The 26,129-nt window shown below is 39.5% G+C and overlaps 1 protein-coding gene across 5 annotated transcripts in view; it reads left to right on the top strand.

The window, feature by feature from the left end:
* Positions 1–26,129, top strand: part of KIF13B (kinesin family member 13B) — a 124,740-nt gene that overhangs the window by 44,916 nt on the left and 53,695 nt on the right. For 4 of the 5 annotated variants that reach the window (XM_035563545.1, XM_035563547.2, XM_035563550.2 and 1 more), the window contains 12 exons: positions 3,349–3,364; positions 5,349–5,409; positions 7,006–7,098; positions 7,776–7,956; positions 8,363–8,450; positions 9,888–10,022; positions 12,039–12,151; positions 12,587–12,698; positions 16,752–16,964; positions 19,853–19,963; positions 23,398–23,532; positions 25,476–25,606. In XM_035563545.1, coding sequence (XP_035419438.1) covers positions 3,349–3,364; positions 5,349–5,409; positions 7,006–7,098; positions 7,776–7,956; positions 8,363–8,450; positions 9,888–10,022; positions 12,039–12,151; positions 12,587–12,698; positions 16,752–16,964; positions 19,853–19,963; positions 23,398–23,532; positions 25,476–25,606 — 1,389 coding nt within the window. Of the gene's footprint in view, positions 1–3,348; positions 3,365–5,348; positions 5,410–7,005; positions 7,099–7,775; positions 7,957–8,362; positions 8,451–9,195; positions 9,620–9,887; positions 10,023–12,038; positions 12,152–12,586; positions 12,699–16,751; positions 16,965–19,852; positions 19,964–23,397; positions 23,533–25,475; positions 25,607–26,129 lie in introns of those variants that run through there. The other variant, XM_035563552.2, reaches the window with a different exon arrangement.

Genomic DNA, 26,129 nt, shown 5'->3' with positions numbered 1-26,129 from the left:
ACCTGCAAATTATTTTTTCCAGAAGCTTCTGAAAATGTTCAAATGTTGTGGCACAAATCCAGCTTAGCCTTGTGCTGGTGAGCAGTATCATCAGTTTATAGTTTGGATCATAGAAATCACAGAATCATAGAAACACAGGGTTGGGAAGGACCTATAAGATCATCTAGTCCAACCATCCTCTTATCACCAATGTTGCCCACTAAGCTATTAAATCATACCTCGGATGCTGTGGTTGCTACTGACATAGGAAATGTCTTTTTTTCAGGGAGAAAAAAAAAATCCTTCCTTGTCAGATGATGTCCTACAGCACCTGTGTACCCCTTTACCCAGCTTTCTGACTTGCTGTCCCCTGCGTTTCCCCTCCCATTTGCCCCATCCGCCCAGTCCTGATTTAGGCAGAAATGTGCTGTGACTGATGTAGGGCATGTGCTGATGTGCCAGCTGGCTGCTATTTCCAAGCTAAGGAGAAAGATAAGGTCTGAGCTGTCCTTGCCTCTCCCCAGGAATGTTTCACCTCATTTGCTGTGTTGTTTCCTGCCCTCCCCCCGCTAGATTTGCAAAAACTCAGATGTAGTTAATGTCACTCCACCTTCCTTCTCTCGAACATGGAAAGCCAGAGAAAAAAAAGTGATTTAAGAGACTATTGGAATAGCACTAATAACAAGGGCTGAACAGAGCAGTTTATTCTGCTTGAATATATGATTTTAATTATTGGAGATTCCGTGCTTTCTCCTTTTTAATATGCAATAGTCTGGTGTTGCAGGAACCCGAGCTGCATTAGCTTGCCCTACTTTGGGATTGGGTTGAAAGGAGGGCTGGCCAAGGCAAATCCCGTCACTCTGGATTCAAGTGTAAGCGTGAAGCTGAAAACATTTTAGTTACAGCCTTCAGTGGCCAGAAGAGGAGCTTTCCCTTCCTCTCCTTTCCTGGAGCTTTTGGATCCTGTTGATGGCAGTTTTGGTGCTCAGCCGAGGAGTGGCAGCAATTCTGCCCGCACCTCCAAGCCAGGGGCGGTGGTGGTGGAAATGCCCCATGATCACCAAACTGCCCGAAGATCACCAAGATAATTCACGATTCATTACAGGCTGTCATTATTGGAATCCAATGGGATGGTGGTTTCTTTTTCTGTGATTTTTTTTGGCTAACATCAACCGCGTAGTGGACAAGGAGCATCCTCTGAACACCTGGCATTTGCAGGGGGTGTTCGTGGTTCACTGGCTGCTTGGGGGCTTCTTCCTTCTCTCCCTTTGTTTTCTGCAGGATTTCCAATTGGGCTGAAAATCTTTACCTGGGTTTCTGAGCCCGGCTGCCACAGCTGCGGGATGATGGGGCCATGCACGGCGTGATGCTGCGGCACATCGTGGGCACCCTTAGTGCTCTCCTTAGGGAGGTGTTTGTCAGATTTATTTTCTTTTCGGCCCAAAGTACACAGAGCCTGGTACAGCTCTAGGTAGTGTGCTGAATCCTAAATTCCATACACTGGGTTCCTTTGATGTAGGGCTCCCTTTTGTGTCTGTTTGGTTAAGTGGGGCTGCGAGACATGGTTTCATGTGTATATGCGGTTCTTTAGAAAACGAGACACTTTAAGACCTTTAGTCTAAACTAAGCTTGATGATTTACATAGCCTAGTGTAATCCATCCTCTTAAAGCTGCATGTGGGATAGGACTTTGGAGATGATATCCTTCTTGCTGCTTTAATCCAAATGCTCAATAATACGTGCTGGATCGAGGGCTGGAAAGGTCAAGTGCGTCGTCGTGGTGTAATCCTGCCTTGGAACGGGGCTGGGGAAATGAGCAGGATTGCTTGTTGAATTACGGGCAGGGTAACATACCTGTGTCCAAAACTCACGCTCCGAATCCCAGCTTGCTATTTGCTTTGCTTTTAAGGTGAGTGGTCTTCCTGTAGGAACAGGAGCGAACCTTCCTCATAAGCCAGAGCACCCCTACAAGCCTCTTAGCTGTTTTCATGAAAGCACACTGGTAGCTTTTCAGAGGTTGGATAGCCAAAATAACGCTCTTGCATCTCCTAAAGTACTCCAAATCATTACGGGAGCAAATCTCCTGGCTTGTTGGTGACTCCTGTACCTGAACCGAAGCCCTGGTGAAGGCAGTCCCTCGGTCGCTCCCTGTCCACAACCTCGCTAGGAGCATCAGAGACCATGGAGAGCCCATGCTGAGCACCCTGCAGGGACCAAGGGAGAGCTTTTGGTCAAACGTAGCCAGGTGGCAAGGGGAAAAGCCGTCCTGTTGCAGTTGCTCGCTTGAATGGCCCCATGGTGTGGCTGCCATGAGGTAACCTTGGCTTAAATAATCGTCCTGCCACTGCTAGCCAAGGTGCCTGTCGTTCCCGGTGTGTGAAACACGTATTCATATTAGATTCAAGCCTGAGAAAAGAGAAATGGTGGACATGATTCATAAATAATAATTTTTGAGAGACAGTGCTGACAAATTGCGATTCTTAAACTCACTTCTCAAGCCACGTGAGCAGCAGGAGCGTGACCTCATACAGCCCCTGCTCTGTCCGAAGGAATCAGCGATGCTTGCTGCAAGACTTTCCTCACGTCAGGAGCTTACTGATGTCCTTTACGAGGTCCAGGACGAGGAGAGCATCGCTTCCTCACAGCTGGGCTTGCTGGTCTTCTCCGGCCTTCTGTATGGGAGGATGCTGCCTGACCTGCTGCCAGTTTCCATGTCCGAGGTGCATGGGCTGGTGCTGGACTCTGCTTTTAAAGGTTTTTCTTGTTTTAACTCCAGTACTTACCAAGTTGTGTTGGAAAGTTTTAAACTATGCACGTAACAGAGTAAGGGGATTGCTATTCTCCACTTGTTCTTTTAAGAAAACATCTCTTTGCTGGGCTGTCCCAGCGGCTGTGAGAAGCCAAGTTGGGCACGTTCAACAGCTGGACTCTGAAATCGTCTCTTGAATAACTCCTGTGCAGGTGTTTTTGGAGGTTTTTGTATTGCTTGGGTACTTTTTAATTAAAGAGTTTTTAAAACAAAACTATAGAGAGAGGTGTCACAAGAAAATAAATTAGGGGAGAGTGAGGTAGAGATGGCAGCAGCACGAGGGAGAGAGTGGCTCTGAGGTCAAAATCAACTTGCCCAGGGCGGCATCTCCAGTCCTACTCTTGGAAAGAGTTGCACGTTGGTTCATAAAAATATTGGGATCTGTCAGCAAGGGGAGAGCTGGGGAAAGGAATGAACTTTCTAAATAGTGTCCCAAACAGGAGGTATTAATGGTAGAGTAATTAAGCTGAAATGATTGTAGCTAACCATCTTTGGTTTTCTTTTGTCTTTCTCGCCCCGCGCTGTACTACATCCTTCGTGCTGGTGATGCTCTGGGAGCAGCAGGACCCAACCAAAGGTAAGGGCCGTTCCTGAACCTTCCCTCAGTGACTGAAAATTGTTCTTTCCTTCAGCCGGCCGTGGGTTAGCCAGATATTAAAAGCATTTCGAAACACAGCTCTGCAGTTGATCAGCTGTTGAGTAAGAAACTCGAAGCATTTCCTTGCTTCAGAAGAGCCCTGTAAAGCCTCTGCCAAAAAATGAGTCACAGGAACAAATGAGAACATACATGCTCGGCATTACAGGCCGGGAATGGGAGACTGCTTGTTGTCTGTGGGTTTTTTAAAGCCTTTTCTGGTATTTGTGTTAGAGCAAACTCATTTTGTTGTTAAAGCTTACGATCCCATGACTTTGTATTTGGTGTGCAGATATCTATCTCTAGCCTGACGTATTAGGAGTCAGCTTTATTGATGTGGTCGTAGATCCAATGATGTTTGGTTAAATGCTCTGAAGTCTTGGGACGTTGTGACAATATGGGTAATTGTCTAATAAATTCAAAGAACAAAAAAAAACCCTTAACTTTAAATACACCAGCTGCTATTGCCACAACTAGAGGCTCTAAAGTAAACCCTTTCATCTCTTGATGATATTTTTGTACTTTTAAAAAAAAGGCAATGTATTTCTGAAGATAAGTTGTTTAAATTCAAAGGATTTTGCTATATTAAACATTTCCATAAATGTAAGTAGTAAGTTTGGCTGTGCTGCTAGTACAGATTTTCAACTCTCGTATAGTTTTTCCAACTATTTTAGTTGGTATAAATACTTGAGGAAGATTTTCTTTATTGTTCTGTGAGTCCTTAAATGATTTTTCATATTCCATGACACAATCCATTAGGGGACGGAATAACTGAGTTCATTTGCTACAGACTCAGTATTTCTCTGTAGGGTTTTCCTATTATTAATGTGGATAGGATGCAACATATTTTGTTCCTACAAGCTTTACTAAATAAAAAGTATTAGGTGTGATTTACCTATGCAGATGCTTGTGCATGGTTAATGCCTTTAGCATACAGATCACAGCCTTCACCAAAACTGAACGTGGAAATGGGCTAATGGATAAAAATGAAATTTTCAGAAATAATGGGATGAAGGTCAGAAGGTGGATGTGAGACATCTAAAAGGGAAGGAGCAACCTTAATTAAACTTCGATGAGAAATAAGCAGCCAAAGAGCAGCCCATGGCACTTCCCTTTTCCTATATCCTACAGAGTCGGTTTTGCCCATGTGAATATAAATCAGCTGTTACCCAGATCTTTATTTGTTTGTTTCCTTGCAAATACGTACCCAGGGGAGATGTTTCGCAAACATCTCCTTTTGCAGCCTGAGGTTCAGGAGCAGGCACTGCCCTACTGGAGGTCAGCTGGGATGATGGCAGGTGCCTGCCAGCCTTTAAATGGAATCACCCCAAAACCAACCCTTTTCTGTTTAAAAAGGCTACAGCATTGCTCTCCTAGTGATAAAACTCATTTGCTCCATATTGTTCTTTACAAGACTCTGGTGACGGCTGCTTCTGCTTGGCTTGTATGGAGAGAGGTTCCTGCCCTACGGCGTGGTTTTAATTTATGCAGACAAGAAGCATGGGGGTGGCAGGCAGAAACAGCCAGGGGACATCTGTCAGTTTGCAAAATAGAAAGTCTTGTGAAAAATGAATCGTGAGGATGGGTTTTTAAAGGACGATGAGGAGAGCTCCTTGACATCCACGGGCTTGCCGCATGGGCAGCTGTTGGAGAGCGTTGAACAGGATTCACACAATAGGAAGGAAGAAATAAAAGCAAAGAACGAATAAAACCAAGGAACAGGCTTGCGAGCAGGAAGATAAGGTGTTTGGGTTTAGGTGTTGAACCCATACGAAATAAATAATTCTGCAGGAATGCGTATTGTATGTCAGAATGGCCCCAAGAAGCATGCTGTTAGCCAACATAATGCAGCACTGTCGCAATTGGGATAATGTGTTTGACGTGGCAATGGTTTTTATAAGATGCCCTCCTGCTTATTTTTCTGCAGGTGTTTGCTTATGATCACTGCTTTTGGTCTATGGATGAATCCGTCAAACAAAAATATGCAGGTAATATTTACTGGAGCTTTGTGCGTGTTGTCTCCAAGAACAAATGATCTAATTATAATGCAGTATTTGCTAAAGGGCACGGACCATATGGCATGGAGGATCTTTCCCCTATACGGCTGCTCGTTGTCAAAAGAAAAAGGAAAATCTTAAATCATTCCTGTTTTTCTTTTCTAAAGACAATGATTAGGATAGCAATAGGCAATGCTACCCATCTGCAGTGCAGGAAATTGAAAAATCCATCACAATAATGGGTTACTCATATTTACATCTATAGTTAAAATACTGATCCAAGGATATCACTTGGAAAACATCAAATCCATTTCTTTCCAGGACTACAGAAATATTGCTAAAATACACCATCTTGTTTGCCAGTGCGGATGGGGGGTTGACATAATAATAGAACTTAGTAAATGGAGTATTAAAAAAGGTTAATATGTTATTTTATATATATCATATGTATTATACATATTATATATATCTTATATATAATATGTATATTTTTGAGTGTGTGTTATGGACATATTTTGGCAAACATGGTAAAATCTGAAATTTATTGACTTACCATTTTGTGATCTTTTCATTTTTTTCATACTTATCTTTTAAAAATTGGATTCATTTAAGCTTGTTTCCATGGATTTAAAAGAAAAATCAATAAAATCTATAAGCATATGAATCTTTTAATTTCCGTAACAAATAACTAATGAATAGAAATCTAGTGAGGACTTGAGAAAGTCTTGAGTCGACCTGAAGTAAAGTTATGGACGTAATGAGAGAAAAGAAAAGCTTTCAGAAATGTTAATGTATTGGAGAAAGGATTTGTCAGTCCATGTAATTCCATCAGGTATTGTTCAGATTTTAATTGCTCTTAAATTCTGAAAATAAAGGTTTGGTTTATCACAGAATCACAGAATCATCTAGGTTGGAAGAGACCTGTAAGATCACCTAGTCCAACCTCTGTGGTTTGGTTTAAATAAATAACACTCAAATATAGTTAGCATTTCTTCCTCCACGTGGAAAATGAGCCAAAAAATGTGCATGCAGATTTAGTTCAATTGCAAAAAGAAGTGTTATACCCTATATTTTGCTAATACGTTATGTCTTCCATATAGATGTGATTCCTTCTCCGCAAAAATATCATGGAATTATTAAATATTTTGTGCATATACAGTGAAATTATTTAGTGCTCAACCAACAGCCCTAAATTAAAACCAAATGGCAGTTGTTAGAATGTATGGGTTGAGTGTATTTTGAAGTTCTGTCATTCACCCGTGGGAGAAATTCTGCAGCTGGTGTTAGATTTTGTGCAGCTAAAACTTCAAAGTACGAGCACTGGTAGCACGTTGCTGTAAGTGCACACACATGGATGCATGATAATCACACTCTGATTTTTGTGCTGGTAGAAATCTGGAGCACACCTACTAATCCATGTCCGTGCTCCTGTAAAGGGAGTAGGTACTGGATGCTAGGTGATTTATTTAGACAAGAACAGCCAGAAAACCCCAAGTGTTTGCTTTTATGTAATTATTGAAGAATCCAAATCATGAAAAAACCCACTCTCTCGCTTCGTTACATTAGCTTGCACGTTTTATTTCTTAGGTCAAGATGTTGTTTTCAAGTGCCTTGGAGAGAATATTCTTCAGAATGCCTTTGAAGGCTATAATGCTTGCATCTTTGCCTATGGGCAAACTGGTAAGTTCCTCCAGAATGTAAGCAAGGCCAGCACTGACGCAAAAGGCGTTAATGTCCTGATCCAGAGACTCCTTCCATGGCTGTTGTGACATTGTTTCAGGACAAATGCCTTGCAGCCAGCATTTTTAGGTTGTGCAAACATAAGAAATGATGTTTTGTAACATTAGATTTGAGGTGAACAGGGTAAGAAATGAGATTTTGTCTGTTGCTGGCTACCCTTATTTCTCACACTTCTGATTGTCGTCTTTGGAATGATCGTGGCTGTCCTTGAGTTCAGTGCATCACTTGTATTTTCTGCCTCTGCAGTTAGAATAATCTTTTTTGCATATTAAACTTAAAATGATGATTAATGAGTATGGTAGTACAACAGATTTTTCTTGTTCTGGCAGGTATCTGGGTGTTAGTGGGTTGTTTACTGCAGTAGGAGTATCCGTCTGAAAGTCTTCTCTTTCAGTTTAACTAGATTTCTTGTTTTCCTTTTAATCAAATAGTTTTTAGCTAAATGGTAATGTATTGGTTGCATTAAAATAGAAAACTGTACAAATATCTGTCACTGAAATGTCTTTTTTTCTTTGCTTCTCTCCATTTCTTTTCCATGTTTCTCACAATAAAATAAAATAAATAAATAAATAAATAAAATTGTTGCATGTCCACTAATTATCAGTTCAATCACACAGGATCAGGAAAATCATACACAATGATGGGTACTGCTGACCAGCCTGGATTAATCCCCAGACTTTGCAGTGGACTCTTTGAAAGAGCACAGAAAGAGGAAAATGAAGAGCAGAGTTTCAAAGTAGAAGTATCCTACATGGAGATATACAACGAGAAAGTCAGAGATCTTCTTGACCCAAAAGGGTAAGTAATGTGCCTGTGAACGGCACCGTAATATGTTGCTATATCCTCTCTTTCCACATATCAATTTGCTGTAGTGGATCCCCTCTAAGGCATTTAGGATGCATAGGACGTTTTTTTCACCTGATCTCAGCGTCCTTTTATTTTATATCAAAATAAATTGGTAAGATTGAAAGCTTGGAGTAAATTCACCCTAATGCCAGCTTTTATGAAGTGACTAAAACGTCTGTCAGTGTTGTACATGTAGACATGAGGCTTTTCAGTTTGCGTTACAGTCTTTGCTCTGTGCTTCATTATGGTAACTGTAAAACCATCATGTTTGAGATATGTCAGTGAGAAATGGATTTTCTGTAAATGTTGTCTTACATCAGTCACGTGCTTATAAATAAACTTTTTTTTTCCCAACCAGAAGCCGTCAGTCATTAAAAGTTAGAGAACACAGTGTTTATGGGCCTTACGTAGATGGGCTATCCAAACTAGCTGTTGCTAGCTACAAGGTAAGGATCAGTTTTGTGAAGGACTTGTGTCGACACCCTGTACAGTAGGGTACTGTTTTGAAAGCAGGACAACATTATTAACTTACTCCTAATTACCATGGCAATAACATGGATTTTAGAGTAAGAGAGCTGCAGGATTGTTGTATTGTGATCACTGGGGAAAACAGAGTTAATAGCAGAAACTCATCTTCATCCTTTGCTCTTCACTAACTCTGACAGTCATTCAACTATTTAATGAAGCAGCTTTCCTCCCAAATATAAGATGAGTCTAGCCTGTATCCACGAGAAGCAGCATTCAGCAATTAATTACAGAAGCAGCAGTTAGCAGAGACAGGCTTTCAGTACCACACCTTGTCACTTTTTGGCTGTCTTGCTATTGCCTAGTAATTTCACCTGCAAGGAGCACATAATTTCACCTACAAGTAGCACACAGCCATGCTGGAAATATAAACAAATGGTTGTCTACAAGACAAATAGTTGACAACATTGCCTGAAACTTGCTTATTGGGGAGTACTGTAGTCAACTGGATAGGAAACATATATATATTTGCATATTTATCTATATTCATTTGCAGAATGCTCTAATTTTTAAGTAGTGTTGATGTACTGTGGGAAAAATTAGTAAATATGGGATACAATTCTGTCATCTTTAGCAAAATATAACACTGGAGTCCTTCCTTTTCTAGTCTCTCCATGTATTTCTCTCTCCATCTCTGGTGGTTTCTGTTAATAAAAGACATGTTGCATGCATTTCATGTTGCATGTTGCCCAGCAGCTTTGCCTAATTCAGCATACAGAGTCAGAGCGGTCTGTGGTGTGCTTCTGTTTAATTGGTTTTGGTTTTCTTTAGCATGATCCAGCTCGATGAGTAAATAAAAGTCGATCCCAGGTCTCTGAAGGTTTAACTGTTTTACAGGATTGCTGTAAAACACTGAAGCAAGGGAGCTGCCTGTCTCTCAAGTATTACAAAGTATCAGATGGCTTTATAAGCTTTTATAGCTTTTTTTTGTATGTAAGAGGAACATAACCTGTTCCACAGTGTTTCTGTTATATAAAACAAGCCTGGTGTCAGTATTACACTTTTCAAGAATATGTTTGACAACTGAGACTAAAATGTTGCAGTGCTCAAACATGAACTGCTGTTTCCTCGCATTTTTCTTTGCTTTCAGGTATTTTTATGTGCAGCCAGGTGCATTAGTTTTGTTGGTAATTTAATAGCCAGGCAGAGGGAGTGGATGAATAGGCACGTAACAACATTGTTTAATTTCTAAGCTATGAAGGGAAGATCACAATATTTCATTCTCACACTCTGTGAATGAACAGTGGGAAACTTGGTGGGAAATACTCGCTGTATTTTACCAAAATGAGATTGTTTGGGTAGATAATCAAAAAGAATGATAATGCAGATATGCTTATGGCTGTGAAAATTGTATCTAGGACATCGAGTCCTTGATGTCTGAGGGCAACAAATCTCGCACAGTGGCTGCAACCAACATGAATGAGGAGAGCAGTCGGTCCCATGCAGTCTTCAAGATTATCCTCACCCACACACTCTATGATGTGCAATCAGGGGTAAGTAAAACAAGTTACGAAGTCCAAATGTTAAGCTTGCATGTGTGCTTCTTGCTTTAATTGATTTCATAGACTCAGAGAAATGCTGGGGGCCTCAGGAGGTCTTTTGCTACAGTGTCCTGCTCGTGTGCACTGCTAGCACTGGACCAGGTTAGCTGTGACCTTGTCTAGCAGAGTCCTTGTAATGCTCATGTGCCCAAAAGTGGGGAAATCAACTTTAACTAGGTAAGTGAAATGTGTTTTTTGAAATGGAAAACAAAAATGCAGGTCCAGACTTGCAGCAGAACTGCTGGAGGGCGGAGGAAGCATCTCCTAATCCTAGAATCTAAACTAAAGAAACTTATTTTTAAGCAACAATTTGTAGTACAGACTTGGAGGAGAAAGTAGAGACATAATATTTAGATGGAAGATTGAATTACATGAAGAACATCTGAGTGTACATCTGGTAATCTCCTTCAAAGGTTTATTTCATGCAAATACATGTAAACAATCAACTTCACAAACCAAAACTTTTGATCATTTTTTTGCATTGTGCCACATTCATTTAATATTTTTATGTACACTAAGTGTTGAAAAGATATTTAACTGTGGAAGTATTTTTCTCTACATTTCCTTATATATAAATTTTCCTTGGAGGGGGTGTGAAATACATTTCTATGTTAATATTATTTAATCCCTCACAGAAAATGGTGATAAACTAAAATTGAAATAGATCTCTGATATAAGTTCTAAGCTTATGCTCAGACAATTCTTTAAAGTCTCCAAAGCCTTGAAGAAATTTTGAATGCTCCTGGAGCAAATATAAGGCTTGCATGTGTCTAATTATTGAATTAATTGTAAAGCATAATTAGCATTTGTATTTTTTTCCCCTTCTCACGTCTCAGTCTCCACCAATCTACTTATCCAGATAATTTTCTTGGTTCCCTATTTGGAATTTTTTTCCCATTTGCACTTCAAATCAGCAGTCAAACTATGCTCAACTCCTTGGCTTGCCAGAATTTGTCGTTCTGTTTTTCCTGCGGCTGTACTGCATACTTAACTTTTTGTGGTCAGCCTGTATGCAGGGTGGTAGTTATGATTGTTCAGTCTTTTCTGTAATCGGGCAGTGACTGCTGTATGAGTTTCTGGAATAGATTCCTCTGGTTTCCTGTCTGCTGGTCCTTTCAGTCCTGGAAATGATCCATTTTGGAATGGCCTGATGATCACATAGTATTTTGAGAGGCTTAATGTTTTTGAAAGCATATTGATTCTAAAACTATCCTGTTCGTTTAGGGGAATGTAGCACTTTGCAACGGTGATACAGATGCACTTCAGTCATAGATGCTGCAGAAAAGCATGATGTAACCACGCTGTTCTCAAAGGCAGTGCTAGCTCTTCAACTGCATATTGACATAGGAAATTTATGGAGTGTTTCAGAATGTCATTTTGGGTCAAGTGAGGTAATTAGCAAGAATTACAAGGAATAATGGGGATTTATTTCAAAATCTGTGTTACAGGATTGAAACACCCACATAGCTTGGATTTCTTTCTCAGAAGCCGTTAAGGATCTAGGAGACTTCTGTGATTGCAGTCATTTTCATAAATTACAGCATGCTTCTTGTCATGTTCAATCCTACTTGCTGAAAAAAAAAAAAAGAGATGAAACTTACGGTGTAGAATTTGAGATTTTTAAGCTGTTTTCAAGATTCTAAGGGCAGAGACTGTAGACCCAGTGTCTTTTTACGTGACTCTGGCTTGTATTCCCTCTACCCTTGTTATTGCTTTGAACCTTTAACTAATGTGCCCCATGTTCTGCTCCTCTGGAGATTGCTGGGATGTCTTGAAGATAGCAATGTATCAGACTTCAATTCAAATCCTCCTGTTATTTCTGGAGCAGCAGCTCATGAGTTAATGCAGAATACCATTCAAGTCTACACCAAGAAAAGCAGCTTGATTTTGTGTATGAAAACATATCAAACTATGTAACTCGGTTTAAGTGATGAGCTAACAGTAGCTCTTCTCTGGTTCCTTCTGCAGACGTCAGGTGAGAAGGTGGGCAAGCTGAGCCTGGTCGACTTAGCAGGTAGTGAAAGAGCAACCAAGACTGGTGCTGCAGGAGACAGGCTGAAAGAAGGAAGCAACATTAACAAGTAAGACTCAGTGATTATTTCTTTCCCTTTTTTCATCAACTCAATCACAACTGGTAAATATAATATACTACTGAAATAAGATAAAAACAGTCTAAGCTTTTATAGCCAGTTTTCTTCTTCCCCTCTCTCTGCTGTTCCTTCTGACATTCAGAACTCAGCTGTTTGAATGAGATCTCTGCCTATTTAACATGGTTGGCATTTCTGTGCTTGTGCTCCTACAACTACCACATAATTGCATTGTGGAGATGTGATTATTAAGGCTGAAAACATAGATTGAAAATGAGCGGTAGAGATTCTGTGATGACAGAATGATCGAAATAGTACTAGGAGCTTTTTCGTCGGGAGCTCATTTTTGGAGAGAAAGTGGCTGTCTAAATATGCATGTGACCTATGACTATTTACATTTGTTAATGGCTGCTTGTGTTCTTGGTGCAGATCCCTCACAACTCTTGGTCTGGTTATTTCTGCCCTGGCAGATCAGGCTGCTGGCAAGAACAAGAACAAATTTGTTCCTTATCGTGACTCTGTGCTTACTTGGTTACTTAAAGTAAGTAGTCTGATCTTTTGGTTTTTAAAAGAGAAATAAAAGGGAGGAAAGGGGGAGAAGAGTCCCGTTCAGTGAAAAAAACACTGTTCTTTTGCCTCATTTTCTGTTTTTTATGTTAACCATACTTGTCTTTGGAAAATTAGCTGGCCGGAAGCCAGAAGTATCTCCACAGACTAAATATGTTCTTTGTCTTCTGCTGACCTGCAATGGCATAAAGAACAAGGACTTTTTTTTTTTTTTTAAACATTATCTTTTTCTGTGTCGGTTTAGATACAGCTTCACACAGAACCTTGGGTCTGATTTAATTTTATTACCACATGTAACTGAATTTTACGTACTGGCATGGTTGGCTTTGAAGATTTTGATTAAGACTATTAGCTTTTTCCTAATTGTCTAATATATTTGCTAATATACTCTGCTTTTGTCAGCAGAGTATAATTGCAGAACATTATCCCAGTTACAGTCTAAGGAACAGGTCAGAAGAGTTTGTGCATCATATTCATCTGAAATGTACAGTTAAATCAATTTCTGTACTGTGTAGGACTGATATTTTCAGAAAAAAAAAAGAGCCTTTATTGTGGTGACCCTTGAACTAAGATCTGTAAGATCTAAATGAAAAACAGAGTTGTTAAATATGAGTCTTATGTATGTCAAATTAAAAGGCAAACTCTTACTGTTATTGTGCTTCCCACTTCCTACATACTTAGCAAGTTTCCTTCTGCTCCTTGTGATTTATTGTTATGAAGGAACAATTAAGATATTTGTTAGTAGAAAGATATAATCTGACAAGAAATTGATTTTTGGTACCAGTTGCCTTGTTCTGTTTTCTTACTACGTAGGTGATCTGGCCAGAATTTTTTCTCTTTGAATACTGTGCTGTGCTTCCCAACTTTATGAACCTTTTAGCATTACTACTATGAAATGATTTATATATAATCACAGTATAATCACATACAGGACATCAAACGGTACAGTCAGGGGCTGTCTAAATATTAGATGTTTTAACAGAAATAGTGTGTATTCTCTTCTACAGTAAAATAAATCACATTTCACAGAGTTTCTTGCCCTAAGACTTTGTTAGTGCTTAAATATACTTTTGCCTGTGAATATTTTGCTTTTATACATTTGTGTGTGTATGTAGTTTTTGTTTTTTTAAAGAAATAACTAATTAAACACATGCTTTTGGCTCTCTGCCCCTCTTCAGGGCACTCCAGTGTGCTTAGGAGCCCGACTCTGTAATAATCTGAGCGAGCAGAAGTGGAAACTTTTCTAATGCATTTCTAGCGTTATTATTGGAATTAGTTATGCTGTTCCCTTTCTAAACAAATCCAGCAAGTAGACCCAGATTCCTGTTTAGCACCTGTCTGATGCATTGTAGGCACGATGGCCATGCACAGCACAGGCTGTAGCTCACAAACAGAGGCGCACTTTTGTCCTGCCGCCTTTCAAGTGAAGCTTCTTTGTGTTTTTAACACCCAGCTATATTAAGTGCAAACAAAAGATTTGGGGCTTTTGGATTTTATTTTTTTTTAAACAAACAAGCTCACTGAAGAGACTCCTTATTTTGAAAGGCGAAATTTTAACAATTCTTAATTAAAGATCAAAGGAGGGATTTATTAGTTTAAAGTGACTTATTTAGTAGAAGCTATGAGATGGTGGGCTATCTTTTTTTTTTCTTTCTTTTTAATAGCTTTCAACTTTTAATTATGATGCCAAAGTGGAGTAAATGTGTTCTAACACATATAGAGTCTCTCCCCAAATCTGAAAAATGAGTAGAGTTCAGGAGACCTCAAGAGCTAACACTTCGTGTTCAGTTTTGTTGAGGATCTCTAGATAGAAGTACCAGGTGAAAAAGCATTATAGCAAGAAGAGGCTTGACGAGTGGCATCATGTTAGATGTGGGAAGCAAAATAGCTTATCAGCTCTGTAAGCTCTTAGCTTTATGGAATTGAATTGGCGTGGACCTCTTGTTTTCCCATTTTGCTCAGAAGCCCTGCATATTTTACTGATGGCTGCTCTTAAAAATATAATTTCTAAACTTTACGTTTTATGTTGTTGTCACAGTGATCTTGATGCTGAAGAGGGGGCTACCTTACCTTTAGAAACAACTAAATTTATTTATTTCCATTCTGTCCCTGTTTTTAAGGCATGTAAGGTCAGCCTTTCCAGGGTAATTTGCAGATGCTGTCTTCACTAATGAGAAACTGGTTTGCTATTTGTCTACCTTCTTGCTTAACGTTAAAGAAACCAGTGAAATCAGCACAAAGGTTTTATACAGAACTTTATCAGCCAGCCTGGCACTGGGCTTGAAAAGCCACAATACAAGAGGAACTTTCCCAACTTATAATGGGTGTATTGTGAATTGCGGTGTATCACTGTAACAGCACTCTCAGCTGCCTGCATAGTGGAGTTGCGATTCAGATGGTGAATTAATCCTGTTTTGGAGCTAATTAGTGCAGTGGATGGAGGTTCCCAAAGTGCAAATTTATCTGGAAGCAGAGTACCTGGCCAGCTCGGCGGTAACTTCATCTTTTGCGCAGAGCAGGGATTGCAGTTCCAGAATGCCATCTCTAATTTTTAGAAGCTGTCGATGGATTGAAGAAAAGTCCTGGCTTCTGTAGAGACAGAAATCCTCATGGAGTGAGTCACAGGCTCTTGTTAGGCTTTTTAAAGTTTTCAGTAGATGCTTTGGAAAAAACGTTTGTGTTACAGAGCAGATCCTCCCAAGCCATGCGTTTATTGAAGTAAATAATGTCTGATCCTCATGCAAAAAATGCAGGGAGCAGCCAGAAGGCAGCTCTTTCTGCATGACCTCTCCATAAATACCATTACCTGTGGGTCTTAGCCATGCTAGTGTACCACACTATGCAAATGGATTTGTATTCCCTTCCCAAAAAGCTGACAGCCCCTTGCATGAGCAGAGCGAGCGGAGTGCTGCCAGGGCAGCAGCGAAGCAGCAGCAGTCGGTGTGGCCAACTGCTGTCAAATTAGTTTTAGGCATCATGCAGAAAAAAAAAAAAAAGAGAGAGAGTCTTAACGAAATACTTAAAGGGGCGTTTTAATGATTGCTAGGAGAAGCTGTGTGTTTGCTTTGTGATTGAAATGGTTAGACAAGCACGCTAATGTAGTCAGATTGCTCTAATGGCAATGCGTGACCCAGATTTCATGGGTTATTGAAGATGAAAGTTAATAGTGTGGTTCTTCTCCGAAAGGGATATTGGGTACAAAAAGGAGGGGGGGGAGAGGGAAGAACAGATCTGCTGCAAACTTAAAACAAAATATTTTATTTTTTGGCCTGGCTAAAATTGTAAAATATAATTTTGTGATCAATACAAAGGTGGAATTCTTCCTTCCTTTCCCTCACCCCCCCCAACACATTGCTTTGCAGGAATGTGGTTTCATGCCCTTCTTCTGTCAAACAGATTCCAAAAGGGCAATTTCTTACATAACTCAGTGTAGATTTGTGAGCTGGGTAAGTAGGGGGGGAAGGGAAGCACCCCATTCTGAAACGTTTATAAAAATAAAATCAACTATATTGTTTATGAGGAGATCTTCAAGTAAGTTGAATAAAACACGTATCAGAGACGTTACTTCCAGTCTTTAAGGTATTCTGAATTTGTCATGATCTTTCCTGAGCTCCTTCAGCAGTATCTGAGAAGTCTAGTGCGGACATGCTTGTGTTTCTAGTTTATAAACCTAAGCAGAAACATGAAAGTAAACCTTTCAAACCCTTACTAAGCACCATAAAGCACAAAGCAGGGACCCTGTTAATTCCTGTGATTCTGAAGCCAAGAATGACTTTTCCTAAACATGCTAAAAAAAAAGAAAAAAAAGGGAAGAAAAAAAAAAGGACAACTGAAAACAATAACTCTGCTTGACTTATAGGGCTTAAAACATTAGTTTTGAATGGAGGAGCTCTGCCAAAAACATCCCTATTGCTCGTTGCCCCCATCTACTTCCAATCCTTAGTTATTGTTTGTTGCGTAAGTTCATTGACAGGATACAACCAAAGAAACCTTCTGTTTTAACTTGGTTACCTCTGCCACTTTCCAGGATAGCCTTGGTGGCAACAGCAAGACTGCCATGGTTGCAACAGTAAGCCCAGCAGCAGACAACTACGATGAGACCCTTTCAACGCTTCGGTACGCGGACCGGGCTAAGAACATCGTGAACCACGCCGTGGTGAATGAAGACCCTAACGCCCGCATCATACGGGAGCTCCGTGAGGAAGTGGAGAAGCTCCGAGAACAGCTCACAAAAGCAGAGGTATTTTAGCCTTGGCTAGCTAGTAAGTCCTGTAGACCCCATTGTCTGAACTTTCTTACTTGGCTCTTGAAAAGAAATGCCACAGGAAGCTACTGCATGATATCTATGCGAAATCTCCCTTTATATCACTGCATTCCAGTTTTCTTTAGGTCAGTGTTGAAGCATGGGTCATAACATGAGATACCAGATTCCCTTTGAACACACCATTGAGCGATCATGTTTTTATTGTGGGATACAGATCAGAAGAAAGAGGACATGGAGGGAGGAATAGGGGTGGAGTCTTCAGATTGTGCAGTTTATAAGTAGAGCTTTGCCCATGGATTTTAAGAATTCGATGCAGCTACATCCTGCAAATGTGAATTTGGTTAAATAATGCTTGCTTGTTTACAAGCTTTAATGGTTCTAAATTGAAACTCTTACAGGTGTTAAACAATAAACTTCAATAAAATTGTGAAGGCAGCATGGACTAAACGTTAGATGAAGGCCAAGAATTAGAGTAATGCTGAGTTCAGTTCCCAAATATGGCAGAGCAGTGGTGATATAATCTGTATGTTGTAATCACAGTTTTTCTGAATTGCACAGTATTTGCCTCTTGAGGTTTGCAGGGAGTGCTGGCTGTGATAGTACAAATGACTAATGAATTTTGGACTGTTCTCCTTTGAGCTACCTAATATGCGAAGCATCCAGTAAGGGAAAGTTTCTTTAAGGTATCTCAAGTTACCTAATACCTAACATTTCCTCTAAAATACAAACTGTGGACTTCTCAGTTCTCTGAGAGATTCAAGTACTCCCTATTTGTTTCATTTGTGAGCATTAATGCCAAAATAGTGGCAGCTGTCCAAAGCAATGAAGTAGTGTTTCCTAAATGTGAGGTAATAAATATTTCCTTTCCTAAGTATTAAAATCCCACCCCAGTTGTCATCTGAATGGCATTGACAACGAACATGGAAAAATGCTTTTAGTTTGCTATTAAGCTAAACCAAAAAAAATGGTTTAGTTTGCTATGGTTTAGTTGGCTCTACAGGAAAGGTCAAAAAACACATTCATTGTCTTGGTCTCCTTTGGATTTACTACATTTGTAGCCCATCTAATTGTTCGTACAGAAACAGTGCATAATGGTTCATTTTTTAAATCAACAAAAGCACTGACCCATTATGATAGTCAAGTTACATTTTCAATGCTCATTTCTAAAGATAGAGATTACCAAGTTGAGTTTTTTTTCCTTTTGGTGTCAGTATCCTCTTTTTCTCCTAAATCGCCGTGGCAAAACAGAACTTGACAGTTGACTTTTTTTTTCCAGAAGAATAAGGCTTTTCCTCTTTTCCCCTTTTCTTTTTTAATCCATGCATTTTGATCTTTTCTTGTTGGAATTAATATCATGTTTTAATTTGTCTGCGCCAAGACCCACCAGCACGTCCTTCCTGAGCTGGGAATTTAAACTGACTCCAGCAGAGCAGTACACCTGCTGGTCTAGTTGGAATTAGGTCTTGCAGATTTGTCTTTTTTTATGGTTTCCTTACAGATAAGCAATGGAGGGAATGAGGGGAATTACCTACCTCATTTTACAGTTGAAGCATGTGAAAATGATGATTTATTTTGCCCCGGGTCCAAATAAATAAACAAACGAGACTTAGAACTTGAGAATAATTGGTCTTCATCTTCCTGTCCTGCTCCATCATGTCCAGTGCCCTTGCACTGATCATATTTCATTGGGCATAATTTATCTTTGGAGGCTGCATTGCCCTCGCTTTCCTTCCTGGTTTCCCTTTTACCCTGTATTTAGGTATTTGAGGTATTCAACCAGAAAAAGATGACACAGGACACATCAGCTGGCAGTTCCTAGATTGCTATGTCTTGAGGCAGAGGAAACTCCTGTCTTAAAACAGGATTTTCCACTCCTGACAGCTGCTCCTTTTGAAGATATTGCCCTGCAGTGAGGCCACTCTGTTTGATGTGGATTCCTGGGAAGAATTTTTATTTTTGTGGTAAGGGAGCTCTCTGATGGAGAACGATACTCGCACAGGTTGGTTGGGATTGCATAAATACCTGCTAGCCAAAAACGCTTCCGTATTGTTAGCCATAATCAAATAACGACATTCTGTTCAAGGTAGTACAGAAAGAATATGCCAATACTGAGACTGGAGGAAGTGAACATGTATAGTATAAACACTTTTATGTCTTTACAGTTTTTGGATTGTCCGATGTAGGGTGGGGTATTTCCTTATTCTCAGGCTAGTCCTTGGGCCTCTTGCTATTTCAGAAAAGAAAATTAGAGTTGTGATGGATTAGCAAAAAAATTGAATTCCCGTGTCTGGAAGTACATCATAAGACTTTTTTTGATACCAGTTTTATGAAATGCATATATATAGGTCTTGATTTTTCTGTTTTTTCCAATAGAAATTTCCAAATCAGGCCATATCAAAACCAATGTTAAAAACATCTTGATGGCATGGCTGGGCAAGTGACAGAGGTGTTAGCTACCATTTAGAGGAAAAGAAAGCTGAGACAATGGTGGTTATCTAGATCAGCAGTATGCAAGATACAGATCGTTTCATTTGTGAGTCTTTTTGGAAACTCACATTGGTATAGAAATGAGATTACCTTGTGTTTGAATATCTTTTTGCAAATCTGCCAGTATCTTGTAATTGGTTTGCATTAAAGTATATAAACTTCACTTTAGCATCTGTACTCGAAACTAATTAAACTAAGTTTTTGATGGATTCTGCATTTATGTGCAATATGTATTTAAAACAACCCTTTACTTACTGATCAAGTATGCCTTGTAAAATGAGTAATGATATGTTTCCTTTTTCCCCATCTGTGTGAGAGTGATGTGAAAGAACAAAGCACAATAAGCTTTCTTGTTTCCTTTGCTTTACTTTCTGCAGGCTATGAAATCACCAGAATTAAAAGAACGGTTGGAGGAATCAGAAAAGTTGATTCAGGAAATGACGGTGACCTGGGAAGAAAAATTAAGAAAAACTGAGGAAATAGCACAGGTTTGCTGCTTTTTTTTTTCGTTTTGGTGTTTGTAAGCAATAGGTTTGTTTCCTTTGTTTGTCAGTTCATAGCAATTTTCTGAATCTCTCCCCACATTTATGGGTAAGTAGGTCAAGCTTACTGCCATTTAGAAAAGCTTCACTTAATTCCTGTCATAGCTGGATGCCTCTCAGATTACTATTCTAGTGACAACAATAAATTGTCATTCTATGCCAGCTGAGAGATTGTTTAAAAAAATCCATGGATTATAGGGATTTTATATTCTTCGGACAGTAAAATTGCTGTTTGTGATGAAAGATGAAGCGTTGAGAGTGTTAAATGCAAGTTTATGTATGGAGTGCCTTAATACTGAAGGCAAAGAGCATTCAGAATATTAAAAAATAAAACTGTTCAGATCTCCTGTGTGTTTTAATGCATCTTACACCACTATTTAGAACCTCAGAACATAATTGAAATGATGGTTACACTGAAAAATTGTGCAGTTCACCATGATTATTGCATGACACTTCCAATTCTTACCACACAAATGCTGATGTATATATTTCCAGCGGGGAGCTTTGGAGGGGGAGAACTATTGAAAGGTGAAGAATAGCTTGTAAGAAAATGAAACCTCCGATACAAAGCCCTTTTGTAGATGACTTGATCAGAATAAGCTGTTGACTTCAGTTTTACATATCCATTGTAAGAAATGCTTCTTCAAATAAGAGGGCTTCCTGGCTTTCAGTGCAGAGTCGTACCATGGATTTTTCTTCTTGTGTATAAGGGTGAAATTTAATAATAATAGTGATAATAATTTCTGCTCCCACCTTACACAGTAGTGTCTAGGCATAGAAACCCTGAGTGTGCAAGGAGATTGATGAACCAGAGTAATGGGATCAAGGCTACAGAATAAATTCGCCTTGATGCTTGCATACAGCTACTTGGTTTTGCTCTCTTTGCCTCTAAATTCTTAACCTCATATGATGTTATGGAGGTGGCAGTTTCATGAGCCTTGCAGCTGTAGAAAAGAGTGGTTAGAAAGCTGCCTGGCAGAGAAGGACCTGGGAATATTGGTTGATAGTCGGCTGAATATGAGCCAGCAGTGTGCGCAGGTGGCCAAGAAGGCCAGCAGCATCCTGGCATGTATAAGAAACGGTGTGGCCAACAGGGCTAGGGGAATGATTGTCCCCCTGTACTCGGCTCTGGTGAGGCCGCACCTCGAGTACTGTGTTCAGTTTTGGGCCCCTCGCTACAAGAAGGACATCAAGGTGCTCGAGCGAGTCCAGAGACGGGCAACAAAGCTGGTGAGGGGTCTGGAGAACAAGTCTTACGAGGAGCGGCTGAGGGAGCTGAGATTGTTCAGTCTGGAGAAGAGGAGGCTCAGGGGCGACCTTATCGCACTCTACAGGTACCTTAAAGGAGGCTGTAGCGAGGTGGCAGTTGGTCTGTTCTCCCATGTGCCTGGTGACAGGACGAGGGGTAATGGGCTAAAGTTGCACCAGGGGAGGTTTAGGTTGGATGTTAGGAAGTACTTCTTTACCGAAAGGGTTATTAAGCATTGGAACGGGCTGCCCAGGGAGGTGGTGGAGTCACCATCCCTGGAGGTCTTTAAAAGACGTTTAGATGTAGAGCTTAGCGATATGGTTTAGTGGAGTACTTAGTGTTAGGTCGGAGGTTGGACTCGATGATCTTGAGGTCTCTTCCAACCTAGAAATCTGTGTCTGTGTCTGTGTCTGTTGAGAACTAGTGTTTGTACAGTACAGGGCTGTATCAAGCCTGTGGAAGGAACCTTCTGACATCTGTGGTAGGCTTGTGCAGGCCCAAGGTTAAAGGCATGTACATTATGGCCTGTCAAATGATTTTATTCCAGTCCAGCCTCCACCAATGTCTGTCTGTCAAATTTCAGCAGGGCAGGTGGGTAGGATGGAGAAAATCTTTGAAAAAAGGATGATTCCTCATAAAGAATAAGTGTCCTGGAAGAGGCACTTTGTAGTGATGGAGAGTCAATAAGGGATCAAAGCCCTACAGACAAACTCTGTAAACAGGCACTTTTTCACATTTGCAGTGAATATTTGACGTACTTTTAATGTATTTTGAATTCTTAAGTTAATTAATACTAGGTCTTGATCAAAAGTTATCAAACTGGCTCATTTTCTTTAAGCGACTCCTGTGAGTTTTAGATCATGGGCCAAGTCCTCCGTTGGGCAACAAATTCTTTATCTTTGAGCGTAGATGACAAGGAGTGATGTGAACATCAGAGCCTGGCACTGATGATTAGAAGAGAGATCTTTGACATCACACTGCCGTTTTCCTCTGTTCTTTGTTTTGCTCTCTCTCACAGACACATGAATTTTCCTTACAGGGACGTTATGTTGGTTTTGTAGGGTGTGGGGAGACAGAAAAGAGAAAATCAAGAGGCAGTTCTGCCTATGACATAATAAGTTTTAAATACAGAGTAAGCTCGAAGGTAAAAATCAGAGCCTTCATAAACTTTCCTGCATTATCCCTATATAATCTCTTTTAAATATTTTTGTAAAGTCTCAGTGTCACAGGTGAAGCTGTTGCAGGTCTCATTTTTTTACTTACTTGTTTTACTCTCCCCTGTTTCTACTTCCCTAATAATTCCATGAGAGGCCTCCCATGTTAATTTCTTTTTTGTTTTGTTTGCTGTTGTGGATAGGGAATCTCATTTCACTTTCAGTTTCTGTATGATCCTGAGAACAATTCTCAGCATTTCTATCTCAAACTTTTTTATAGAAGAATCCCTTTTTTTTCTTTTTTTTTTTCAAGACAGAAACGTTTAATGTTCCTCTTTCACTGCACTAGTCGTCACCCTACCACTTCCCTTTGAAAGATGGACATTTTTGCACAGTAATGCTTTGTTGTTGACTTCTGTGAAGTCCATTGACAAGAACAAAACACCATCCCAAACACCACTGCTCTTGTTTAGCAGGAAGTGTTATTTGCATTGCTTAAACAGCAGGTTGTCAGTTTTTTGTCATTTTGATTTCTAGGGAATAAAAGATAGACATGGAATTTGGCTTGGCGGGGAGTTGACTTAACTTGTTGCTTTTTAGCTCGAAAGAAAAGATAAAGGGCTGTAGAGATGGCTCTGGAAGCACTTGCTGTTCCAGTGAGGTCATGGAGAAGCTCCCACAGTAGTGCAGTGTGCTGTGCTCAGCTGTGGTCATTTTTCACTAAAAGGATGCAAATACATGAGCCCATGGCACGTAGCACTCTGAGTCCAGAGGTAGAAGGACCAGAGAAATTACAGATATCCTAATGTAAACCTTGATAAAATTAAGGCTTTTGTATCTAATCATTGCATAAGAAAGAGCTACCTTTTTCAGGAGTACCTGCCCCTTGTTTTATCTTGTGGTTTTGGGCAGGTAGGAGTGCATTTCCTACCTCAATCATCAGTCAGCCTAATTTTGTGATGGCTACTCTCTTGCAGGAGCGTCAGAAACAGTTGGAAAGCCTTGGCATATCGCTGCAGTCTTCTGGAATAAAAGTTGGGGATAATAAGTGCTTCCTGGTTAATTTGAACGCAGATCCAGCTCTCAATGAACTTCTGGTGTACTATTTAAAGGTAAAAATAAATATTGATATGTATATATTTATTTATTTAACGGAAGTGGAACTCTAATGCCATTGGCATAGGTGTACTTAGGGAATGTTATAAAAAATGCATATCTGAGGCATTCTCTGCTATTCACTGCTTGATTAAAAGTAATATGAATACAAACTTTTTATTTCAAATTTAATTGTGGCAGAGGAAGGTCTGGGGGGTTTATTTTTATATAAATATTTTTATTTTTATATATGTAAAAAAATGTAGAGGTGTTTTCTGTCATAAATTGTCTTCTATTTTCCAGATTTCACAAGGTTTTACCCAAAGAAGTGATTTATATAAAAATTTGGTCGTATCAGTAATCAGCTTGCTTCCACATGTGTAATCAGAGTACAGGCTTCAGTTTATAAAATACTTTTCTATTCTTTTTTACACAACTCACCAGGAGTGAAAATCAAGTTCTGTTCTGCCTTAGCACTTCTGCTGATGAGCAGTCCCCATTACTGATGTTAAACATAAACTGTGTTAACACGACTTGTGGACTTTGCACCGAAACAACCGTGCAGCTTGTTCTTGTTCAGACTGTGCAGATGTGATCTGGAGTCAGGGGGAGAATGAGATGCAGGTCTTTTTAAGTCACATTTTAGAATACAAGCTCTAAAAATTTAGCAGCACAAAAACTTTGGCAGTCTGAGTATCATGTTAAATCATTCTCTTTGAAGTGGTGCATAGTAACTCTCAAAGCAGCCACAGAATTAGAAATGGGGCCACAAGATGGGTTTGTTTCAATCTGTCTTCCTATAAAAGAAGATACATGATCTTCTTTTATATCAGTCATTTTATCATTGCTCCATAATATCTCAATAAAAGCACAGGAAAAGTTTTCATTGTTTTCTCTGCTAAAAAAAAAGACAAAAGAGCTGAGGTTTTGGGAGAGCTGAAGGCGCTTTGCTCGTAGGTGTCCAGAGTGTCACTCAAGCTGCTAAACCAGCTTCAACACTGACAACTATTGAAGCAGAAGCGACTTTTTGTGGTGTTTATTGTGATTATATGATTATATGACAAGAACACAGTGAAGTCAAAGCCTGTTCAGAAGAGGCCTTAACCCATCAGTACCAACTGAAAAGTCTCAAGTGGCACCATGATACTTACCCTTTCTAGAGAAAATCCCCTTTGCATGGGATAGGGCTTGTGTGTTTCAGTTTATTTTTATTTTTTCTTTAATTTTTCTTTTGTTTTGGATAACATGAGTTCATTTTGTTGGGAATTATGGTGTAGAAACCCCCTGAGCTTTGAAATTCTTTAGATAAAATTACTTGCACCTGTTTTGCCTAAAATCCTGAAATTAAGCTCTCACTTCTTAGAGTAGATACCTTGCCTGCATTCTCATTAATACTGAGCTCCAAATGTACTCATTCTTATAAAAGCACTAAATAAGAACTTCATCCCACTTATCTAAACTGTTGTATCTGTTTCTCAACAAATGCTGAGAGGTGCCTCAAAAACAAATAGATGAACAAATGGAGTGATTCTTCCGCTGCCAAACTTCTTGTGCCTTGAGTACTTTGGGGATTTACAGGGGATAATCTAGGTGGAACCTGTGCAATAACTGTGGATCTAACCACCACGAACTTGTCTTAATTCCTCTTTAAACTCCTTTATTCTTTTGGCTTCTGCAGTGTCCTGAGGCACTGAATTCTGCAATTTAATTATAGGAACTTCTTCATTTCTGGATCTAACTGTTGCCTGTAAAATTTCCTGTGTGCTCCTTACTTGTTGCTGTAAGAAATAGTGGGGATTTGTTTGCAACATTTCATTTTCTTTTTTTCCCTTTGCAGAAAGTATTGAACAGCTTTCAAATTTTAGAATTAGATGAGAAGATCTATCCAGAAGGAGAATGGATTAGTTAAAACTAGTGAACCTTTGCAGCCCATTGCTAACACCTGAATTAATTTTCACAGGAGCACACGTTAATAGGATCAGACAACTCTCAAGATATCCAGCTATGTGGAATGGGAATTCTTCCTGAACACTGCATTATAGACATCACCCCAGAAGGACAGGTTATGTTAACACCTCAAAAAAATACTAGGTAAAGGAACAAAATACAGTTCTAGCTGTGTAATAGCTGTAGTTTTATCTGGTATTTTATGAGCAGTTGGCAAAAGGGTAACCAAAAAGGGATGTTTTTCCAGATAATAAAAGTAAGAGAATTCTACCTCTTGTATTCTGCTTCTAGGCTTTGTTTGAGTTATCTACTTTTCTGTTAACACACATATTTCATTCTAAAGAGATTTCTTTCAGTAATGGCATTTATAGTCTGCTTTCAAAGAGAGGATGAGTAAATTGCATATGCTTTCAGCAAGTCGATGTGCACTGATTTGCAGCTGTGTAGATTTAACTGTATCAAAATCTGAATTAATTTTATAGGAAATCTGTTGATATGCAAAAAGCAGCTGAAGCATTTGTTGCTTTATTTGATTAAGTAGCAGTACTTGAAAAGCAGATGGTATGTTCAAACTGATCACAAAATGACATGCATCGTCAGCATCTCCAGTAATTTATTGTTAGGTTCACAGAATTCGAGAATTTCACTTTCATCTTGGTTCATAGTT

The sequence above is a fragment of the Cygnus atratus genome, chromosome 3 (genome assembly GCF_013377495.2).
Source record: "Cygnus atratus isolate AKBS03 ecotype Queensland, Australia chromosome 3, CAtr_DNAZoo_HiC_assembly, whole genome shotgun sequence".
Classification (NCBI taxonomy): Eukaryota; Metazoa; Chordata; class Aves; order Anseriformes; family Anatidae; genus Cygnus; species Cygnus atratus.
This window is presented reverse-complemented; position numbering and strand designations above follow the sequence as displayed.